Source organism: Athalia rosae, chromosome 7 (assembly GCF_917208135.1).
Source record: "Athalia rosae chromosome 7, iyAthRosa1.1, whole genome shotgun sequence".
NCBI lineage: Eukaryota > Metazoa > Arthropoda > Insecta > Hymenoptera > Athaliidae > Athalia > Athalia rosae.
Genome location: NC_064032.1, coordinates 13,248,311 through 13,271,435, shown reverse-complemented (window position 1 = coordinate 13,271,435; position 23,125 = coordinate 13,248,311). Strand labels below are relative to the sequence as shown.

The following is a 23,125-nucleotide window of genomic DNA, read 5'->3' as shown; positions in this document are numbered from 1 at the left end:
ACTTAGACCATGCAGTACAATGATCGCCGACGCCGTGCGCCAAAATGGATGCGCACCGACCGACACCAGTCCCGCCATTTTGGAGGTTGTCTTCTGTTTCAGCGCGTACGTTCGAATAAATAGAACACGCTTCGTTCAATCTTAATAGTCAGTATATTGTTCTGCTTACATTATGGTCCCTAAAAAAAATACATTTACATCTATAAGCAGTTTACATATTGCAATATATTTACATAACATTGTTATTATATTCATTTAGCGTTTCTTTTTACCTGAAACATCCCTCGTCTCTTTCTATGGGTATGCTTTGTATATTATTCCTTTTCTAAATATTATCCCTGATCATTTGGGAATGTCCACATATGTGATATCACTACCTACTCTCAAACTGTCACCGAAGGCAATCTAAGTTTTTCATTCCTTGCATGTAGTTAATTCATAGGTATATTTTACCGACAGTCAAATGATGACTATGATTATCTACACACACCCCTAATTCTAAATCACAAGATATGTCCATGGAATTAGCTGAAAGAACACAGATAGTTTTGTATATCGTTATAAATTATTTAAGGCTGTAATAAAATAAGACCTGTTTTGCCGTTGTCTGAATTCATTTCCACGGGATCATCGATTAGGCCTCAAACGTTTCTTCTGAAAAATAAACTAGCGTATTCTGATGCAAGCTTCTTTATTTATTACAGTCTCTCAAAAGAACCCTTGATCTCTTAGCTTCTTCCACGACTTGCTTCAAGCACTTGCAACATACCTGCTTGCACAAAAATTTCAGAATTGAAATATGTAGAAAAAAAAAATATATTAAGCCTAATTAAAAATTGACAGACACTCTGCGGTGTACCACAGATAATTGAGATTCGAAAATATAAGTTTGCAAATTAACTGCGATATACATCCTTTATGTATTATACTTTGAAACCTTATGAAACAATTGAGCACTCCAGGATCGCGGATCCCTTTTTACCGCTATTAATATGTAACTTGTATAAATCAGCTGCACATGTAAAAGGTAGGTGTAAAGCCAGAGTTATCGCTGTGCTTAGAAGATTAATAGAATCGGCTTGCATTAAGAGAGCCTAGAATCAACAAGCCAATAAAAGATATGATCTCTTAATCTGATCTGAAATATTTTCAATTTAAAGTAGTAAATTTTACCTCGAGACTGGAAGCATCTAGGATAAAAATACACAATTATTTTTTTTTTCATTTGTTTTGTCCAGAAGTCATTTCGTAGCTTGATTAATCAATCTATTGTTTCGCGTCGGAATTCCCTCTGCAAAATAAAGGGACGAACGAAAAACTGAGGGAGGAAAAAGATCCGATTAATTAACGCCGTGATTTAAGTGTACATGGTTAAAAACGTACTGGGTAAAAATAACTTCTAGTTAACTACGATATCCTACAATTTTTCTACACTATATTGACTGATTTCTGCAAAAACCTATGATCCCTAGTTAAAAAAATTAATCACCGCTTATTACTCTTTAAATTTAATGATATATTCATTCATATTATTATTTAGATACGTCTTATTTCATTATTTAAATCATTTGTCTAGTCTTATATTTCTTAAGGCAGGAATTTTTATATGTACAATAATTTCATTACGTTGCTGCTTTGCTTTTTGTTTTTTTTTTTTTTTCTCATTAGCACAGTAAGTTTCGTATGAATTGATTCAGATCTAGACCTCGAGTTCGCGTTTTTTTTTATTTTTTATTTTATTTTCCAAAGTACGATCATCCTTCGTACGAATCAACATCGTCGACGTTCTTCGAGAGTTCTAAAATCTACCAATCTTCATTCGATCTATCTTACGTCTCTCTTGCAATCGGTTTAAAATTTATTTCTAGTGATATAATTTCTTAATAATTGATATTTAAGAGGGCAACGTTGGTTCGTGACAAATTACATCTCTCCATCGCATGAGAGAAGATATAAATTTTTTTCGTAAAATAGTACGTAGCTGCTCAGAATCAGAGAGATGAACTATCTTTGAAAAGAAAAAGACGTGCTTTCGGTGTGAATTTGATTCATAGCATAAGAAAACTTAGACAGTTTAAAAACTACAAATCCGCGGAGAAGTACTTTCTGTTATTTGCGTTCGACGATCGCGGCAAATAAGGAAAGATATAATTAATAACACATCACCTACCGAAAATATTTTATCTTTCGGAAACCTTACTCAGGATTGACCACGTCCCACATTGATAGACGAATTATTTTGTCACAAACTTACGCGCTCACGATAATTGTATATTCAATACCTAATACGCGCCGGACATTATACACTTGGATGACTTATATCCGTGTTTTTTGTCGGCGGTTTAATCTCGGTATCCAGATCTTGAGAAGCCAGCGGAGCTTGCCTCGTATCGGGAATGTCTAATAAATCCTTTGCCTGTCCATCAGTCTCGGTCGATTCTTGAGTATGATTAGAGGAATCAGTTTCTTCGAGATTCGTTGATTTCGTCGGCTCGGTAGGAGATGATATCGACGAAGGTGTCGGCCCCTCGGAACTTGGAGAGGTCACATCTCCTTCGGCTAAATTGAGATGTGGTTTTTCTTCGAACACTGAAACCCGAATTATTTGAAAATAAAATAAGTTACTCAACGTAGGAGATGGTCGCAGTTCGATCTCTCGGATGATTCGAAACTCACATTTATCTAAACTAATGATGGAACCCACGAGTTCGTTAACCGTTAGCTGCGGCGGATGATCTTCTAGGTGTCTTCTTCTTCTGACGAGCCACCAATCGACCAAAAATAACGCGAGAGCCAAGATCTTGATGCCTGCGCACAGCCCTACGTATCTACAGGGAAAAGAAAAGATGTTTTCCAAGTTCATTTATCGCTCGCCTCGACCGCATGTCATTAGCTCGCTACGATAGAGGATTACCGATATCTGAATTGCTCGATGTCGTACAACAGACAGCGACCACCCTTCTCACCGCAGGTACTCTTCCAGAGTATACACGTGGAATCGATGAGGTTCCCAAAAAGGATTGGCGCTGGTATGTAGCCAAACAATCTGAATATAACGAACTGCATTCCGAGGGCAAAAGATCTCTCTTCCTCCGAGACAGAACTAAAATGTGAGAAATGACATGTTTGCGCGTTAACGAACAAGCCGATGTCGTCGAGGTTGTGGAGCAAAAAAAAAAAAAAAAAGCAAGTAAATTTAGCGCACAACTTACCGCAACACTATCATTAACAAAGGCATCTGTGTCACGGCGACTATGAACGTCATAAAGAATAGGAGAATAAGAAAGGGAAATATGGTTTTACAGGGCGAGGTGCACGGCCCGGCCGTCGCTACCGGGACGACTGTGACTTCCGCAAACTCCGTAGCAGCTGCAGGGATCATGCTGAGATTGCCGTGGATACCTGCCGTGGAAAGAAAAATTGAAATTTGTATCGTATCGGGATATCACGTAGAGTGAAAGTAACCGGGTGATTTTGTGAAAACTTACAGGCACAATTAGTGAAATTTGATTTTGAGCTGAACGCTGTGCAGCCTGCGTGGCACGGGCTGAAATAGGTCAAGCCGTTGTTGCCGCAAACAGGTTCTACGTCGGTCATTCGACATTCGCAACCAAAGTTGCAGGCGGCAGTGAGGTTGACTTGAAACGGTTCGGGTCCTTTACTGCTGCTGTTGAAGTACGGTATCGTGGTCCCGGCCATTTTGACGTTGTCGCAGCCCAGGAAAAATAAGAGACCGTAACAAACCAGACAGATCATATTCGACACCAGAACGAATTGCACCGCTCCCTTAGGCCTCAATTCCAAACGCTTAAGTAAACATCCGCCGAAAAATATTCCTATACATGCTCCGGGTATAGCTATGGACCCTGTGAATATGCTCGCCTGGCTTTTGCCCAAACTGAATTGGGTTTCCAAGTACTTTGGCAAAAATACGACGAAGCCGGAGACTATTACGAGTTCCATGCACGCGCCGAGGCACGTAACGACGTAAACAGGATTGCAAACTAGTCTCCACATGCTCCGTGGAATGTCTTTGACATCCTTCCCATAGCCGGTGTCGTCGGCTGTCTGTTCTTTTTTGGGTTCTTTATTCTGCTCTTTTTCTTTAGTCGTCACCGGTTTGCTCTTCGCTATTATTCGAATTTTCTCTTTTTCACGCTGCAGGGTTTTTGGAAAACTGAAAAATGGAACGGCTACCAATATCAGAAGTAATCCGCAGAGCAGAAATCCACCCCACCACATCCCGACCCATCTGTGGTCTCCTGGGTCTATGCTGATGATGGTACCCGCGAAAGAGTCCATGTGAAATGAGAGTAGGTACGCTCCCAGTAAAAATCCAAGCACAGGTCCGAACGCCGCCATACTGTACATGCAACCGATATACAAAGACGCGCTCTCCGGGCGAACGTGATCGTCGATGTAGGTCGTTCCGAGAGTAAACAGTGGAGAACCACCGCATCCAAGTAGCAGCTGGGCGAGTACAAAAAGCATTACCGGCCCAGTGGTAGAAGGTGATCCCTGGATGCAGTTGTCGCCTCGAAGATTGTTGTGTGGCGCCAAAGGTGGCGAGGATAAACCAGACGAAAGCCGGCCTGAGATAAAAAGAAATCAATTAGATTGTAGGTCCAAAATTTTCCTGATCGAGATTGGATATTTTTATTTGAAAATAACATTACTCACCTAAGCCCATGTCTTGTTCTCGCAGTGAAACACCGCGGCAAATATTATCTGAACTTGAGTTATTGGAAGCTGTTCCTAAATTAGGTTCGGCTGTGAAATGAGGCACCATGAAAATCATTGAGCCGATACCCATTATCACCGCGCCTGTAATAATTTAAAAAAAAAAAAAAAAAAAAAGAGTGTTACTTTGACAATATCTGGGGGGTTGTAAAAAATTTTCGAATTATTCTTACCTATTGCTATCCAGACGGGAATGTGCCGACGACTGCCCAGATAGCTGACAAAAATAACGGTGATAACGTTGCCGATTTCGTAGGAGCTGGCAATCAGACCCGAGAGACTCGATGGAATCTCGAATCTTTTCTCTATTGTTGTTATTACGGAATTTATGTAACCTGAGCTGAGCGCCTGCTGCAGCGTTACCAAGAATGACAGGAGGAACACAAACACCTGGAGACAAACGATTAAAAGAATACAATCAACGATAGATGAACGGTTTGTTTCGACGACGTACCTTTATCCCCGCAAATCTTTGTATAAAAAGAGGTCTGCAGGTCAATATTCCGCAGTCCTTGGAATCCGGATTGATCGGCGGTGTTTGAGCTCTTTCTTTTTCGGTCCTAGACGATTAAAAATATCATAACAGATCGCGTTCGGATTTAAATTACATCTGTATCGACTATAGCAATGAGTAATAGATCTGTTAACCACTTGGGTATGCATTTTTACCTGTCGACCATGGAAGCACTGGGATTCCTGCTGTGACATTTGATGATAAAATCTCTGGAAAATGCAAAACAAAAACCACGAAGCGTGTATAAAAATGTGCCCATGTGATGACGAATGTCGTGAGTTTGATAAATTGCGCCTGTGCTTTCGTTGCGATGATGGATTCGAGTTGATTCAACAACGAATGCCCGATAAAATCGAAGGCGTACAGAAAAAAAAGAAAAAAAACGATGAATAATAATTTGACAAAGCAATTAATTAACAGCCCCGGTTCTAGCCGGCCGATATTTCGATTTCGGGCAATTTTCAACCGGGTCAGGGTCAAGTTGCAGGGCTGTTAAGAATAGAAAAGCTATGTTCCGCGGGCCAGCGAATGGATTTTGCAAGCTCATGACCACGGGGGAGTGGCACAGCGGCGCACGTTATTGTCCGACTAGCTCTGCCTTTCACTTTTCTCAAACAAAATCCGATTCGATTTCATAGTCAGTCGCACACGTGTGACGTTTTTATTGGCCGGAGATCGGCGTAATAACGTGAAATTTATTCAGCTAGAATCACCTATGATCGACGAGACCCGAGCTCGGGTTTCTACTGTGACATCTGATCACCGTGTCGTGCGTTAACCTGCTACTACTTGGCTGTGACGAGTCCGCGTCTTCTCCTGCTGCAGCACTCTCGGCGTAGAGTCCCGTCATCGCGTACATGCTCTCGTTCCTCCTGTGACCGGCGTGATAATTACTGCCGGATTCGGACCTGTTGTCGTACAATGAGAATAATAGAAATATGGCGCGCGGTCTCGCGGCTCTTGTCCCCGACGAAGATAACTTCGTAATTTTATTCGTTCGTACCTTTTGTGCCCACTTTCCGACCGCTTGTGTCCGAACGCGCTCGATATACTCTCGTTTCTTTTGTGTCCGCTCTCCGATCGTTTGTGGCCAATAAAGCCGCCGCCAGATTCGGTCCGTTTGTGGCCAAACATGCTGGAGCTAGATCCATTTCTTTTGTGTCCACTGGTGGATGCCATGTTTCGTATCCGGGGCTCTCTTCGGTATTTCAATCTGTGTTAGGTAACGGGTAGCATCACTGTATCGTCGTCATATTCCTGCGAAGCATACGAGAGAAAGGATGTGGTCAGGAGCCGTTGCGGCCGAAAGATTATTCGCTATATTTTCGAGAATCTTATCGGGTGTTGGGGCAGGCCCAGCGCGTATCCCAAAATGGACATCGACGTTCAAGAGACTCGTACAAAAATTGACCGTGAACTAATTTCCGTAGGCAAAAACGGGGGCGCGCGTTACACGCACAAGTTTTATATAAACTGGAACAAATAATGGGCAGTCGGAGCCTCGCATTTATTAGAAAGTGTCAAATGGTAAGACGGGGGGCAAACGGTCGAGTTCCGTCTCCGATTGTTGTTGAGCGAAGCTACTGGTGTAGAAGGTTGTCGAGTGTGGAATTTTCGGTGTTATCGATGAGGTCTACGATAAACCGTAACGAGGCACATGAGGGATCAGGGTCGTGGAAAAAAAAAAATGGTAAAATCGTAGAAAAGAAACTCGGATATTACAGATATTAAAAAAAAGATACGCGGTGACGAATAATTTACGAATAACGTAAAAAAATGATTACGAATCGATTTCACGACCTCCCCCGTATACGATGTCAACGAATCACTCTGCGCCAATATGTATAACATCATCGCCTGTTTTCTTTGATAATTATTCGTTCTGCGTCGTCGTCTTTTTCACGTTACGAACAGTTTCGTTTCTTCACATTAAATTCTTCTTATCGCCGCTCACGATTTCGTCGGTTTGCCAAAGATAAGATAAATTTATCTACCGAAGAAAAAAAGGCCGGAGGAACGATCTTGCGCCGAAGGTATACGTGTCGGCATGTCTTCTCTACCGCACAAGAACAATAAATAACTTCGCGGTTTCAAACATCAATTTTCACGTTCCCATTTTGCATAACGTCAATGAAAGCCTTATTAAATATACCAATAGGTGTTTGTATGCAAAATATTCACGCCTCGAGCAACCTACAATATTTTTTCTATTAGTTTCTTCGCCGTTTCGTCAAAACCAATTCTCATTGCGTAACGGCTATACAAGTGATACCTAACTGATTCTTTCAACGGCAACAACTGAAACGGATTCATTCGCGCGTTTTAAAAAGACAATTTCCCTTCGCGTCGAGAAGAAAAAAAACGTTATTTGAGGAAACGCAAAAAAAATTAAAATAAAAATAAAAAACAAAATAATCCAAAAGATCCGAGCCATTCTCTCATGGCGGTGAAAAATTCACGTGTATCCAGACAGCGATGTATGCGTGTACAACTCACACCATCGGAGCCCCGAAAAATTAGAAAGTTTCTCTATACAGACAAAATAATCCACATGTAGGCTCGTATTGTTTGCGGCGGGTCTCCTCGTGTTTTCTTGCGAAATTCCGATCCGTAAAACTACACATAAGTATGTACGGTTTATTACGTGCACGGGTGCACCTGGGGCACGTATTCACCGTTTTCATTCAAGAATATTACAGGTACGACCCGCGTGCACAAAATATACCTCCTCATCAGGAGATGAAAAATAATTTTCAAAAAATCTGTAGAACCGAAGGAGATGTACGTTCGAAGAAAGTGGCGAACGTATGAAACACGATATAGTATAAGGCTGCACTAATGTGACCGATAGAACGATATCGATCCGCGGCGGTCACCGTTTGCCCTTGATTTTCCTATCCATGAAAATTTCAACGAGGCTCTATCGCTCCTCCCCGTATCCATACGCGTGGTATTATGTATCAAAGAGACATTCGCGAACTAGCGGTTGTTCTCCGAGTTGCTATAATTTCACAACGTATATCTTCGGATGAGTATACGTATGTATGGTATATTATACATCCATGTACTACATAAGAACGGGCGAGTGTGCGTGACGGATCGAAACGTTCGATATCCCGGTGTGTGGCATAAAGTATGAAACACAACCGATCGAAAGAATGTCTTGTAAAACGAAATTCAATTGCACTACTTTAGGCTATTCATTCGTTTCTTTGTACGATTCTTCGTGTATTTCCATAGAAACTTGCATGGGTCTAATTTAAAATAAATCATGGGTATTGTATACGTGGGCGAGAACGCAGCGACCGCATGCATGCGCCAGACTATAATTAGGTATGTATTTCATTGAAAAGGGGGCCATGAAACTGGAAGAACGACTGGATGGATATTGTTGACAATTGAGCGAGTGGATGTATAAACGACGACCGAATCTATGTCGTCTCCGTATTAAAAGTTTAAATTTACGCGTTCCGAGCGTGTGTCGCACACATGGCTACAGGTGACGCATTTATACTCGTGCGAATAAAATAGATAAATAAAAGAGAGAAAAAAGAAGAAAAAAAAAAATTAGATGGAATAAAACGGCTAGATGAATTATAAGTTCGCGAGATAACGGTAAAAATTGTGTATATCTCGAATTACATATACTTATTCCCAACGCGGTTGTTCCTCTTCTCTCTCTTCCGCGGTAATTCGAGTTATAAAACTTGATTTCAGACACGGTAGGTACGACGCGAATTCGAATTTCAAACGTTTCCCGCTATGCTATACGTACGTACTCGCCCCGCTTGTAATCCCATCGTGCAACAATAGGCCATTTAAACGCGCGAAACAATTAACGGTACAAAAAATAAAGGGAATAGAAAATTCGCCGTGTTCTTTGTCGACATCCGACAACAAGCAATACCCCCGCTTCGAATAATGTACCCGTCGTTCGAGATTCTGACTCACGGATTCACGCATGTGAAATGAAGTTGGAAAAGGTGCCTCGCATGTACAGTTAGTATAACACATGAGTAATACCATGATTTTTTAGAACTAAATTATCGATCAATCGTCATCATCGTCGCTCAAATATAAAATCCAAATTCCATTCCTGTGATGCGAGACCTATGGCAATTCAACGTTACTTTTCTTCTACCTTTTTTTTTTTCTTAGGTAATTCCCGTTTCGCTTTCGGTTCGGTTATGCAGTGGAACACGACATAAATTCGTTTATCGTTGTTTCAGGTAAAAATCTTCTTTTTCCCCCCCCCCCCCCCCCCCCCCCCCCCCCCCACGGATTTTGAACGAGGTATAAAATTTCGATTTCGGTTTCAGTTGTATAATAACATTTTTTTTTCACTCCAACAAAATTTCAACGGGCACGCGGCGGCGTTACGGTTTTTTCGATTTTACATTTAATATTCCCCGTGTAATAATAATTCCGGTTCTCCCGGTTTACATTTCATATTTTTTTTTTTTGCTCTCTTTCCTTTTTTTCTCCCTGTCTGCGAGCGTATCTATATTCCAGCGCTAACCCACTCCGGTCGGTAACTATGTAATAGGTAGTACTGCCTACACGTAGTTTTCAAAAAAACGTAAGTGTGATTAAAATATTTTATTACAAGTATACCTATACTCAGGTACGTCGTACGTAGATAAGTATTTTTTTTATCTTTCGATCAGTCAAGGCAAAATAATTGTAAAAGTCTGAACCGCGAGTCTAAAAACTAACAGAATAAAAGCTGTGCATACACGTCAATTTTTTATTATAATAATATAACGTGCAAATATATATACATATATATATATATATATTTACTCGTACAGGAATGCAAGATGTTTTTACCGGTGCTAAATTATATTTCGAACATACTAGACGCACATGTACTACATACCGTAACATTATGCATACGTGTGATGTGTGTATGTACACAGACACCTTGGACCCCGATATAATTTTTATGCGGTTAATAAATATAACTATATTCTATCGCAGCAAGTATAATAAGAAAAAGGAACGAAGAAACTTCGCAAGAAAGAAGTTTAATTTTTAAGGCCATGGCTAAAAAGAGTTCCTTTTGAAAAAGTTACGTGCGTAGCCTGTTATATATTTGTCTCTTTTTAAACAACGTTTCAGCGACGATGACGAATAAAGTAGCGTTCATTTCTATAGCCTATAAGGAGGTAACATAAAAATTAAAATACATCCTACACACCGAACGAATACTGTAGGTAACACTTACATGTACGTACGTTCGTACGTTCCTCTACCGACGCACATAGCTACCGTAAATTTCGCTCTAAACTTGGGACAGTCGAAGAACTTTCGGGAGCGGAATAGCAAACAGTTAATACGGCAATGCGGAACATCTGATCTATACCTGCAGGCTTCTAAATGCGGGCTCGCAGAAAATACATGCCTCATATTTTGCCGATGTTAACCGACACCTTGACGATAACGCGATCGTTTTCTATCGTTCGAATACATTTTTCATTATTGCTACTAGTTTTTTTTCTCGCCTCGCAGAAATTGTGCACGATTTTATTTAAAAAGAAAAAAAAAATATTGATGCGTCCAGGACAGCCTGGGAGAGTGTAAATTTACCAATCCGATCGGTGAACGGTTGAAAATAGGCATAGTCGTCGACGGTGCAACTCTAGACGCAAGGTTTTCTGACGCAGATCAGAGGAACGCGAACGGATATACTATTATTTTGGTCTCTGTTTTTTTTTTTTTTGTTTTTTTTTTCAGGTACAAAAAAACCGAAAACTTGAAACTCTAATTTCGTAGGTAAATTTTTTGAAAAAAAAACTACCGCACAGTCAATGTGTCCGCAGCCTCCCCGGAGGTCGATGACATCCTCAGATGAGTCATTTATATATGCCTGTAGTATAGGTATGCAGACGAATGTGGAGCACGAACGAGGATAATTTTTTTTTTTTGTTATCATTTATCTTCATCATGGGAATATGGAAATCGTTTCTAATCGTTGAAAAACTCTCCGGTGTTTTTTCGAATAATTGTTTTTTTTTCCCGTTACGATTACTTTACTGTGTTTTGTTCATTTTCTGTTTTTTTCTCGAAGGATGTTTTCATGAGTTTCGAGAAGTGCTTTGAGGCCAAGAGATTACCTTGGCGATCGCGGGTTCCGTCTGCTGTTTCCGAGATTGTTGACTCAGATGAACGGCATTGGAAAAATTGTGCAGACCCGACCAAATGTGGATGAATAATAACGGATACGTGGTAAGTTTATCGGCATTTGCGAAGTACACGTTGTTCCGGATAAAATGTTTTGTTTTCAACGTACGTCGTCGAATCGATTGCCTTGAAAATGAAACGATACGTGGACACCGTAATCTGTACGAAATGAGAAGAAAAAAACAAATAAAATACCGAAAGCAGTGTACTCACGGAAGTCGAGAGCTTGGAGTGGTTTTTTTTTTTAAGACTGGAGAAAAATTTTTCTCCCTCGGCACAACAATAGCAGATGATAATCACCCCACAACGAAGCAACGTGCTTATGCAATTTATTTTTCTTCGAATCCTTTTCAACCCTGATCGTGAGAAGCCAAAGAATGGAGTTGACAACAGCAGCTGAGTAGTAGTTGGCAACAGTAGGAGCGCAACAAATCAATAACGTAAATCTATACGAAGAGGAGATCGTGCGATTGAATAATAAATGGTTAAAAATAATATTGCAAGAGAAATATGATCGCTTCAGTTTGAAGGAAAGAATTCCATTGGGGCAAAACAATAACGGGTCATGTTGGAGTACGACGAGTCCTCAAACCCGAGCTAAAACCATTCTTTGTCAGGTCAATCATTTCTCCTCATGGCATTTCGAAGTTCCGTCTAGAAGTAGATTGAGCTTTTTCAAAAGCTTTTTTTAAAATGAAATCGATGACTTATCATTTTCCTCTTCAGTAGCTGGTGTTATCTTGTATTAAATGACGCAAGATAGTCATTTAATTTTTTTTCATCTCTTCTTTTATGCAACGAGTCTTGAGAAATCAATTTTAATTTATCCAAAACGTCAAACTCACCAAAATATGAAGGCCTGCAGCAGCACCCTGATGAGATTCCTTTGTAGGCACGAAGGGCAATGGGAAAATCGGTGGAATAAAGCGGAGAAATTTCTAACTCCACTATTGCTGGATGACAGATATTATTACTCCACTGCACGTACACGGTGCTCACGAACCATCACAAACATTTGAAAAAAAATTAATTTTTTCAGGCACTGATATAACTGTCGCGGGACGTGGACCCATGGAGCGCGGAGTTCATGAAATTTGTGTTTACTTGACCGTGTTACTTCAGGGCTCAATGGACGCTAGAAGTGGAGAAAAAAAAATTGTTCAAAATTTCGCTGAATTTACGTTGAGTTACGCGTTAAAGTACACAGTGCGCTTCGTGATTATTATATTGATATTACACGGCAACCATTAGACGATGGGCAAAGTAACGTTTGAGTTCAACAGCACGGAGGAGACCCGCGGACGTTTGTGGTAATGGTTTGGTAGACGTAGACCAGCTGTGTTTTTGCCCGTGTCCGATTATGTCGAAGAAAATGCGCAGGCGTAAAACGGGCACGACATCTTCCACTACTTTTCCATGGCAAGGGGTGAATTTGAACGACCGACTCGGATACCTTCTGGACCGACTCACTGCGTGGCGCCATCTTGGTCTCCGGGTCGCAGACTTGCAGCCCGCGACAGCTGAAGGGCGAATACCGCGTTACGGGGATATTCGAACGTCCCGAATGACCCGGACACACACTCAAATTTTCTGTAATCAAAATTAACAAAAAATTTTTAAAGCAAAAAGGGTTTCGCAGGATCGGTGGATGTGTACGAGATCTGGAAGCGATTTATGAATTAATGAATGATCGATAAATTTAAGATTCTTTAATCCCCCTCTTTGCAATATGATCGATCCGAAGAATGATCTACCAGGTACGTACGTACGTACGTACCATGTGTACGGGATGATTCGCGTGACCTTTTGGCATGCAAAATGAAGGGCCCCTCCGGGATTTGAACCCGGGACCTCCTGCACCCAAAGCAGGAATCATACCCCTAGACCAAGAGGCCACACACGAGTCAATTAGATATTTACATATATTCACGAAAAACCGGTGGTAAATTACATAAACCGTTAAGACTTTCACCAAACCGATAACGGATCACATAACGACCCCGAGTATTTCACGGTGGAATTTTACTATTTCATAATTACCACGTATCGGCCATTAGCATCTTTAATTCAAAGTAAAGAAAAAAGGAAAGAAAATGACAGAAAGAGTAAATTTGCTGGGGGGGGGGGGGGGTCAAGGCTGCGTAGTAACACATTTACCGCACACGTACATTGTACATTTATTTTTTGATACCGAATAAATTCGTACACATCAACTGACCACCATTCAAAATTTCGATAAATTATTTCGAGTACATTTTTTTCCCCCTCCTTCCATTCCGATGATATAAAAAAGCTCGCCGAATCTGTCGTAGATTGCGGCTTCGCTGGCTAGCGATGATAATCTTTCACAGTTATCATTATCATTGTCATCACTAATGCGACATCATATAAAAAAGTACACGACATTTAATTACTACCAGCTGAAAATTATGAGATCCACGTTATAATATTTTGAATATACATACATCGAACGAATTAGGCTCGGTCACACACTCTAGATCGATGAATTATCAGAGTACGAACGAGTGCAGGGTGTTGCGAGTGAACTACCTACAATACAACGAAAAATATTGATCATTTTTTTTAGTGACTCGTACAACGAGTTTCTTGTCCTCTGATTTTTTCGAAAAAAGAAGCACAGATGTAATTTTCATATTTTCTCAAAGAATTACGTGTCCACAGGTGCGCCGGGGGGCTCGCTCAACGCCAAAGTGGAAACGGTCTCCTGTCGATTTTCCGAGTTTATATTTCCACCGGCAGGAGGAATGTAGAACCACCAAGCGAGAAAAAAGAAGAGAAGGGACGCCGCTTTCCCGATGAACGCCAACGCGAGCATGTACCTGATTTCCGGATGACGGATTACATTCAAATTACCTGTACGTTTGACAAGTTTTCATCGTCAAGGTGTAAAATAATAATCGACTCACTCACCGGCTCATATAGAGATTATCGTAGACCAGACAGGCTCCCCTGCCCTCGCAGGATTCGTGCCAAAGTATGCAGGTCTCGTCTATTAGGATACCAAATATCATGGGCGCTGGTATCGTTCCAAGAATACGAACCTTGATCCACTGTATTCCCAGAGCGAAGGACCGCTGTTCGTCCCGGACGACTCTTAGTGTGGACGATAGGGCGGGCATCGTGCATAAGAATGTCAAGAACATGTTGCAAAATGCAAGACCAACGAATAGCCACAGATGACCGCAGGTGCTCTGACAGGTCGTGTTGATTGCCTCGTAGCTGACGTTGTACTCGGCATCTCCGGATATGGAAAGATTCCCCGGTGGGCCGTGGATGCAATTGCAGTTCGTGTAGATCTAGGGGGTTGAATTGGGAATCAGTGGCGAAAAAAGTTTAGGTTGCAACGCGTCGGGTGTCCAAGACCAAGAATTTTTTCTATGAACTATTTTTCGCACCACATGGTACCGGATGAGGCGTGAATAATTTAGATCTATTTCTGACCAGAAGTACGGGCTGCTATTGAAAGGTCGACGACCCGACCTAGCAAAGTCCGACCTGGAAGTATTTCGTGTCCGAAGTACATGAGGGCTAAAGTTTGCACGCAAATGTCAAATGAGACGGGGGGAATTTGTGGGGGTTGGGGAATTCATACGCGGCTTGAGTCGGATTGTGATTTGAAGAATCGGGTGTATCCGACGTTGGCTCACTTTGACGTCGTTGATTGGCGTCTCTTGGTGGCACCCCGCGTGGCACGGCGAATAATAAGTCACTCCGTCCGCCCCGCAAAGGGGGTTGAATTCGGTCGTCGAACATCCGCAACCGGCGTTACAGGGGTTCTCCAAAGACGGTGGTTTCCTGCGGGAGAAATCGAGCGCTCCGAAAATTGATGGGAAATCGGCAGGGAGTCGACAATAGAATTTCCTCAGCTCCCAGATCATTAATAATTACCTTCCAACCTGGTGATACGGTACCGTGAGACCGGCGAATTTCAAATTTGAACAGCTCAGGGCGAAGCACATGGTAAAAACTATGCAAGCCGCGGTCGCTATCAGACAAAATCGGAGAATTCCAGCGCACTGAAGGTTCCAGCGCTTCACCAGGTAACCACCTAAAAACGTACCTCCACCTCCGGCTGGGACGGTCACCAGTCCTGCCGACGAAAGAAAATAGAAAAGCAACGAACCGATGACCCAAAAAATATCATCAGCCCCCCCCCCCCCACCCATCGGGGTGGATTTCGTGCACAATTGCCGAAAATTAGGGGTGATGTGGTAGAATTTTACGCTAGAACGAGTATTTCCTTACCCATTAAGAGAGCCGCCGAGCTTGCGGTGACGCTGAACTGATTTTCTATCAGCTTGGGGAGGAAGGCTGCGAAGCCTGCGATGAGAAGTCCTTCGCTCGCTCCCGCTAAATTCAACATGAAAAATGCCGGGTTACCCAGGAGAGCGGTCAGGGCTTTGGGAAGCTCTCGCATCTTCGTAAACGCCACGTCTCCGTTCGACGACGACGCCGATGAGACCGACTGCAGACCGTGAGCTTCGGACACTCGTTCCTTCGCCAGTTCTTGCGAGCCTAAACGGAATAATTTTTCCTCGACAATTCGTCCGAATTCGTTTCATTCGTTATTCGGGGGTACGATGATTCACCTGGTAGTTCGCCGGGAAATCCTAGCAGAGGTATCGCCACCGCGAAACATATCAAGGCTGCGGCCAAAAAACCGATCCACCAAGCGCCCACCCACACGTTACTGTCCGGCGTCATGCCGATCCTGAAACATTCAAATTATCGATCAAAGCAGCTGTTGAATTTTTACCGTAAAAAAAAAAAACTGGAAAATCTAATACAGCCCGCGATAGTTCGAGCGTAATTTGCTTTTTTTCGGAGTTTTTTTTCACTTTTTTTTTTCAGCAGCGCATGTGGCTGAAAATTCTGGTTATATATTCGCAATTAAAACTATACTCAGAGCGGAGAGTTTCAGCCGGTTCGCCCGTACGTCGGCGTCGTCACTATGCAGGAGTTATGCGGATACAAATACAGGTATCGCATTGCAAGAGTGCGGTGGTATGTATGTATGTATGTATGTATAATTGCAACCGCGGTACGTGTACGCGGGGAGTGGATGCAGGGGGCTTTTATCCGGATGACAATTACACCGCAATTTAGTAGACCGCGAACCGCCAGCGTGTCTCCCCCCTGATCGCCACCCCGCGAAACGCAACAGGGGTTGTAGCGAAAATTTTCGCGGTAGTTTTCGCGTAGGAGCGGAAACGCGATAGCCGGTCGCACCTTCGAAATACGACCTAATGCGACATTTTTCGAATTTCACCGAGTTTACATCGAGCACATAATTGCGCGGGTGTTCGACCGAACGACCGACCGACGCTTGTACTCGTTTTTTAGGCCGATCGATCTCTACTCTCGACTCTCCTACGAACGTTGCACCGTATAATCCTCAAGAGTTTGTCGGCCTTTCATCCCTCTCTCGCCTATTCAGAAAACTTGCGCCATAATAAATCGCACATAATAATCGCTGTACGATATTCATTCAACGGATGTACGCACAATGTCAGCAAACCGTTGGAGGTATACCACCGCACCAATACCTGCTCGCGAGCCTGTTTGAGTAACTCCTGGAATATTATTCCTCAATAGAAAAGCAATTCGTCAATTATTCAACCGAGCTTACCGTGAACGTTAGATTTTTATCGCACGGCTCAACGGTACCCCCCCCCCCCCCCCCCCCCCCCCGACATACGTTCAAAGGAAAAAACATCCTCCGGGTCCCCGCGGTGTTTAGAAAAATATTCGAATCTCCGGAGTGGGATACGACGTAGCACACCGTGCGTAACATCGGCACTGCGGCGGGGGATGAATTTATCGGGTGGTTCAGGCCCCTGGGATAATCGTCACTAAAAGACGACGCGTTGTAGAAAACCTATAGTTCGGTGGCAATGCAATTTCAACCCCATCGATGACGCGTTTCGTTAGGATCGTAGGTGTGTGCAGGTGATTAGGCATCGGGGATCGATGGGGTAAAAAACTGTATTTTCACCCCGGTCGATTTCCCGCACAAGTTGTGCATCGCCGTTGCCCTCGCAGCCCCGGGATTTTCGACTCCCCCTAGTGGGGGTGGGGGGTGGGAGAGCTCTCCCATCGCCACGGGATTCTTAGTGACAGATTCGATAATGGGAATAATGTACGAAACGGGGTGTTTACCGTCGGTTCAAATTTTCCGTTTGTAACGGGGGCGTTTGTCGGTGAACCGCGATCGAACGCGACGTAGCGAATGATTGCGTCATCCGCGTCCAACAGTTCTGGAAAATTTGTATTTCGGGATCGATCCGATCGATTCGCGTTGTTCGGAAGACGTGAAAATATTTACTCACGAGGCCGGATCGACGACGATAAAATCCGTGTAGAGTTTCAGCAGTTCTCCGCCGACCACGTACCCTAAGGCCGGTCCTAGGACTGCCATGGTGTAATAAATACCTGGAATCAATTATCGGTGAATTGGAATAATATTTGGGGACACGATTCGCACGACTAATCGACAAAATTACCCAAATAAACCGAGGACATTTTCTTGGAGACGTTCTCGTCGAGGTAAGTTACGCCCAGCGTGTAAAGGGGCGCGGCACCGGCCCCGTGAAGTAGTTGGGCGATCAAAAATATGGCCAAATACAAGCCGCTCGAGGCCTCCAAGTCCCTTTGCTCCGAAGTACTGCTGTCGCAGGTAGTCTTGAACGCGTCACGATTACCAGGTAATTTTTCGTGCTCGAAAATTTTCGAGGGTTCTAATAATCTAACGATTGATTCGGTACCCACCGTGCGCAACGAAGTGTTCGTGACTCTGTGGCACAGATTTTCGTTCCGATTACCCGCCCTGTAAGTACCGACCAGGTAATGCGGGGAGGCGAAAAGCAGGCTTCCGAGACCGAGAACGAGGACACCGATTCCGACGTACCTATACGGTTGAATCGAAGGAGTTTAGATTTGAGGTTTTTAAATTTTCGACATTTTTTGGCGGAAACTCTTGCTGTGGGTGACCCACCTGGGCTTCGACGCTTTGGATCTTCCTCCGAGGTAGCTGACCGGTACGAGCAGTAAAAAACTGGCGATGTCGTATCCACCTGCTATCAATCCTGTTTGGGAAGATCGGAGTCCGAATCTTCTCTCAATCGTCGTTATAACGACGTTGACGAAACCGTTCACCACCATACCTAGTGTATAATTATGATTGTAACGTTCGGTTGATATTTAGACGATAGATCTGACTTCGGTAACATGGACAGAAATGTTCGCTATTGAATAACCAAAATGGAATAACATTGGTATGTAACGTCGTCCGAATCGTAGGTCGCGTATATTTTCGGCTCTAATTTCACAAAAGCCCCCATTCGGCTTCGTCAATCATCCGGCTAACGAGCCAAACAAAATCGTTTTTGATCAATTATGAGGCGCGCGAGCGAAAAATTTCATTTCCACTTATCACCCGTCGTCGCACCCTCGGTTACGTTATTTGCCATGACTCGATGACGAGGGGGCGAAAATTCGCGATGCCAATAAGGAACCGGGCGCGGACGTTTCGAGTGTTCGAAAAATTGATTCTCGATCGAGCTATAGATAAATTGAAGAATAAACGAAGGATAAGAATTGCAAAACGGGGTGCGACTGAAGGGAGAGGTGAAAGATGAACGTAGGGAAAAATCCGCGCAATCAACGAACGATCCAATCGTTTGTTTCACTTCGAAAGCAATTTCGACTACAGACGTTTAATTACTGCAGCTTTGATTGAACGTTACGAGCCCTAGGGCCTAGGATTGAACCCGTGGGATCGGACTGGGGACAGAGAGAGAGAGAGAGAGAGACGATTTGCGTCATTGCGTTTGATGTAATTTACCTCACGTGTTCGTGATACCGCATGATACCACGTTTAATTGCCGTTGCCGAACGGGAAGTCACCGGTGGGAAGTGCGAAAATTAGTCAGATTGCGGATTCGATAATAGCAAATTAATGTACAAGCTCATATGTATACCTTGCATCGCTCCGGCCCAACAAAGCCAAAAAAGTGCCCATTTCGCGGTCCGAAATTTTTGCAGACATTTCGGTCTCAGCCAAAACCAGCCGCATTTCTGACGCTCGGTATCGCAGTTTTCCGGACTTTCTTCCAATTCCGTTCGTCGTTCCAGCTTCTTCAGATCTTCCGACGACGGTATATTTACCGGCACAACGTCACGCATCTCCGTAACACCCGTGGACTGCAATAAAACAATGACTTCTGTTTCATTTTTGCTTTTTCCTTCAAATTTAACGAGTCGAAAATTGATCCGGAGATTTTATTTTTAACGCGAGGCGCGGAACAACCGCCGAACTTGAAACAATGCTCAAGAATTTCGAAGACGAAATCCAGATACCATTGACACGGGCGATGAAAATTTATACGATCGTATCGGGGCCGAAAACTAAAAAATAGAATTCATCAGGAATTTTATTCACCGTGCTAGTGAGAGGATAACCGAAGAAACATATGGTTCCATTAATTGGTATGAAACAACTCTAGGAATCAGGATTAATTATTTTTTTTTCTTCATCCAAATCAGTTTAAACGGATACCTGCACGTCGCGGTGGTAAGACCGTAGCGAATCATATGATGTAAACAGCGAATGGAATTTAGTTTTTTTTTACTCACATTGAAAACGAACTTATCTCTCATCTCTTATGAAAGATGCAGCAATAGTCGTCGGGAGGTTGCAGCGTGCTGCTCCAGTGATTAAATTATCATAACCAGAAAGTGAAGGTAAAAATTGAAGGTGATGACGATTATATGAAATTTTGTAGAACAATCCAACACTCGAAATGCCTTACACAAATTAATTCGTCACAAGTTGCGATAATTAGCACTATAATGAATAACTGTGAAATGAGCTAGAGATTATTTGAATGATTTGAATAACTCTCCGCGACTGCAGCATATTAGTCACATAGCGAAGCGTCTGAGATATTTGCGGTGTAAAGATACAAGGTCGTAATTTTCTTCACGTCAACACGAAGACGTGTCGTTGATACTTATCCATTCATCCAAATGTTGGTAATTTCGAATGACGTACGACCTCGAGTTTTTGTAGTAATAAAAAATAATAATAGCAACGATAAAAACTCGAACATTTATCTAAACATTGTACCGTATCACGAGACACTTTGTTCGTCGTTGTTTACAACGTGCATTGTCACCTAACACCTGTACCGAATAAAACGACCGTGAAAAATCGGCGATACACGAATAACCGCTGAGCACATTAGCGACTATGTCCCTTCTTCACGTCTGTTCAACGCCGCGTGCTACGCGCGACTGACGTTCCGGCTGACAAAAATGTCTGAAACCTGTGATCCTCGTCCCTCCCTACTTTCTCCCGCCCTCATTTGCTTATCACAAGAGAGGGGAAAGTGCGATCATATGTCGCCCGATCCTTGATACAAATACACGTTGGCGGGATCTCTTGTTAGAATGCAACGAAAGTTGATATGAAAACTTGCCCACGGGAATCAATTACAGGGGAATATGAATTGGTGGAAAATTCCGCTCCTGATTTTGTCGGAAAGAATCCGCGTAATCCCTACAGGTGCGAAACGACAAATGATTAGATTCTGAATGTTAAGGCATCCGATTTTGCGTTTCGAAATTTTAGTAATAACGATACCGATTCACGATAGCTGAACGCGTCCACCCTCCTCATTGTCAGGGTGTTCGTAAAATTGGTGAATATCGTCGGGGTGGAAAGGCGTTCGCGTCCTTTTAGTGCCAAAAAGCCGACATAACTCAATCGCAACTTCGTCTTCTTCGTTCACTCTCCGATGAAATCAGATTCCCGACTTATTTCCTTCCTCACGCGCTTGTCCTCGAGGCGCCTCGCTGCTGGGGGTCAGGAACTGGGGAGTCGGGCTACCGGATTTGTCGAGATTTTTCTCCATTGACAAAGACTTGTTGCAGCTGATTTGTTAGCTGCAAATTATCTGGAATTTGAAAAGAATTTCTATGTATTCGTTTCCCCCTCTTCCAAGTTATTCAACATTCGCTTATGATCAATTTAAATTACATACATATATCATCATTTCTGATATACATCCCTTGGAATTTTGTCGATTTTGGACCAAAAAAAAATATTTTATTTTATAGGCAATTCTTATGTATTTTCATCCCAGGAATCCGAATTCACAAGTTAAATTAGTCTATCTATAAAATTGATCGAGTTATCGCCTATTTGTCACTTTTTCGAGCAGAAAAATTGAGATATCTCGATGAGAAAAATTCGTAGCTCAATTTACTCAACGGATTCGCGTTCCTGAGGTCAAAATACGTTAAAAAAAATGCCATACAATCAATTTTGAAAAATAAAAATTTTTGGCCAAAAATTGGAAAAATCCAAAGGGGTACCCCTTGGAATTTTGTCGATTTTGGACCAAAAAAAAATATTTTATTTTATAGGCAATTCTTATGTATTTTCATCCCAGGAATCCGAATTCACAAGTTAAATTAGTCTATCTATAAAATTGATCGAGTTATCGCCTATTTGTCACTTTTTCGAGCAGAAAAATTGGGATATCTCGATGAGAAAAATTCGTAGCTCAATTTACTCAACGGATTCGCGTTCCTGAGGTCAAAATACGTTGAAAAAATGCCATACAATCAATTTTGAAAAATAAAAATTTTTGGCCAAAAATTGGAAAAATCCAAAGGGGTACCCCTTGGAAAATTTTCGATTTTGGGGTAAAAAATCAACATTCTTTTTTATCAAGTTTTCTATACTATTCTTATGTATTTTGATCTCAGGAATCTGAATCGAAAGGCAAAATTGATCTATCTATGAAATTGATCGAGTTATCGCCAATTTATCGCTCCAAAATGTGAAAATCAAGGATATCTCGATGGGATTCATCCCCAACTCAATTCGATCAACGTCCAGCGTCGTAGCTTTCGAAATTTTCAACTTCTGGCGTTGCTAAGTGGTCTGAGCATGGAAAAAGTTTCATCAAGTTAAAAAAAAATATTTTGGAAAAAGTAGCCCGTTTGACGTGGAATGCCCCATGAGTGGATTTCCATATACGTCCGTCTTTCAAAAGGATCATTCGAATTCGTACGTGACGAGAGAAGTAATTCTTGCATTAAGGAACCGAGCTTTGTTCAGTTCATCCGTTGACACCGGATACGTCCTACAAAACCCCATTTTTTTACCATTTCATTCTCCCGCGTTTTAAATCGCAATACTGAAATAGAACTTTGAAAATTTTAGTAAATCGCATACGAGATACGATGACAAAATAAAGCGAGTAGGAGCGAAGGGTGTATAAATTGGACTTGATAATGTTAAAAACTTCCTACGCTGCGATACGCGGGGGTTGTGCCTACGTCGGAGTAAACTTGCCCACCCACGCCGAAGTCTGGAGTAAATAGATATATAAACGTTGGGTAAATTTACCAACACTTTAGATACTCAGATATTACAAACGTAATAAATGAAAAACACGTTATACATACGCGCAGCCAGCTGCACGCGCCGCACACCCTCGATAAATGTTGACCTCTGAATTGGCCGGCACAGGAACAAACGGAAGCTATGAATCCTTGTTAAGTTCACAAATCTTATTTACACATCTCGTCGCGTGCAGGCAATATCCGGTGGAGCGTTGACTGGGTTTAATAGTCAAGGGGTAGCAGTAGCTGAAA

At 42.5% G+C, this 23,125-nt stretch overlaps 2 protein-coding genes, 1 long non-coding RNA gene and 1 other non-coding gene across 6 annotated transcripts; 1 reads left to right on the top strand and 3 right to left on the bottom strand.

The window, feature by feature from the left end:
- Positions 1–134: 134 nt before the first annotated feature.
- LOC105687939 (solute carrier organic anion transporter family member 3A1) lies at positions 135–13,445 on the bottom strand. 2 transcript variants are annotated; one of them, XM_048658903.1, is made up of 14 exons: positions 12,283–13,445; positions 11,651–11,883; positions 11,371–11,563; positions 6,258–6,511; positions 5,968–6,162; positions 5,410–5,463; positions 5,195–5,300; positions 4,914–5,130; positions 4,681–4,824; positions 3,489–4,592; positions 3,213–3,402; positions 2,915–3,103; positions 2,677–2,828; positions 135–2,589 (listed from the first exon to the last, which is right to left on the bottom strand). In XM_048658903.1, the coding sequence occupies exons 4-14, from the start codon at positions 6,431–6,433 to the stop codon at positions 2,300–2,302; spliced, it is 2,817 nt and encodes a 938-aa protein (XP_048514860.1). In that variant the 5' UTR covers positions 6,434–6,511; positions 11,371–11,563; positions 11,651–11,883; positions 12,283–13,445; the 3' UTR covers positions 135–2,299. The 2 variants fall into 2 exon arrangements, with proteins under 2 accessions (XP_048514860.1, XP_048514859.1); XM_048658902.1 differs by lacking the exons at positions 11,371–11,563; positions 11,651–11,883 and having other exon boundaries at positions 12,283–12,572; positions 12,675–13,445.
- On the top strand, positions 9,615–11,597 carry LOC125501848. The gene is made up of 2 exons (XR_007279605.1): positions 9,615–9,833; positions 11,325–11,597. It is a non-coding gene; the product is annotated as an uncharacterized LOC125501848 (long non-coding RNA).
- Positions 13,261–13,332, bottom strand: Trnap-ugg. The gene has a single exon. It is a non-coding gene; the product is annotated as a tRNA-Pro (tRNA).
- Positions 13,446–13,589: 144 nt separating the features above from the next.
- On the bottom strand, positions 13,590–23,119 carry LOC105688032 (solute carrier organic anion transporter family member 4A1). 2 transcript variants are annotated; one of them, XM_025746681.2, is made up of 14 exons: positions 22,937–23,119; positions 21,102–21,414; positions 20,093–21,017; positions 19,438–19,660; positions 18,453–18,621; positions 18,227–18,365; positions 17,962–18,139; positions 17,788–17,890; positions 16,048–16,169; positions 15,704–15,973; positions 15,347–15,548; positions 15,106–15,253; positions 14,369–14,754; positions 13,590–14,277 (listed from the first exon to the last, which is right to left on the bottom strand). In XM_025746681.2, exons 3-14 carry the CDS (start codon positions 20,114–20,116, stop codon positions 14,106–14,108), a joined length of 2,136 nt encoding a protein of 711 aa, XP_025602466.2. In that variant the 5' UTR covers positions 20,117–21,017; positions 21,102–21,414; positions 22,937–23,119; the 3' UTR covers positions 13,590–14,105. The 2 variants fall into 2 exon arrangements, with proteins under 2 accessions (XP_025602466.2, XP_020709154.2); XM_020853495.2 differs by having other exon boundaries at positions 20,093–21,414.
- Between the last annotated feature and the right edge of the window lie 6 nt (positions 23,120–23,125).

What these genes read in the sequence shown, in the direction of transcription:
- LOC105687939 (XM_048658903.1), bottom strand. Translation starts at nt 6,433, where the DNA reads ATGGCATCCACCAGTGGACACAAAAGAAATGGATCTAGCTCCAGCATG. An exon ending in AGAACAAGACATGGGCTTAG is followed by an intron (nt 4,593 to 4,680) that starts GTGAGTAATGTT and finishes TTTTTATCTCAG; the next exon opens with GCCGGCTTTCGTCTGGTTTA. An exon ending in CATCATTAGTTTAGATAAAT is followed by an intron (nt 2,590 to 2,676) that starts GTGAGTTTCGAA and finishes TTCGGGTTTCAG; the next exon opens with TGTTCGAAGAAAAACCACAT.
- LOC105688032 (XM_020853495.2), bottom strand. Translation starts at nt 20,116, where the DNA reads ATGAGAGATAAGTTCGTTTTCAAT. An exon ending in CCGTATCACCAGGTTGGAAG is followed by an intron (nt 15,254 to 15,346) that starts GTAATTATTAAT and finishes TTTCTCCCGCAG; the next exon opens with GAAACCACCGTCTTTGGAGA. An exon ending in CGCCAATCAACGACGTCAAA is followed by an intron (nt 14,755 to 15,105) that starts GTGAGCCAACGT and finishes TCAACCCCCTAG; the next exon opens with ATCTACACGAACTGCAATTG.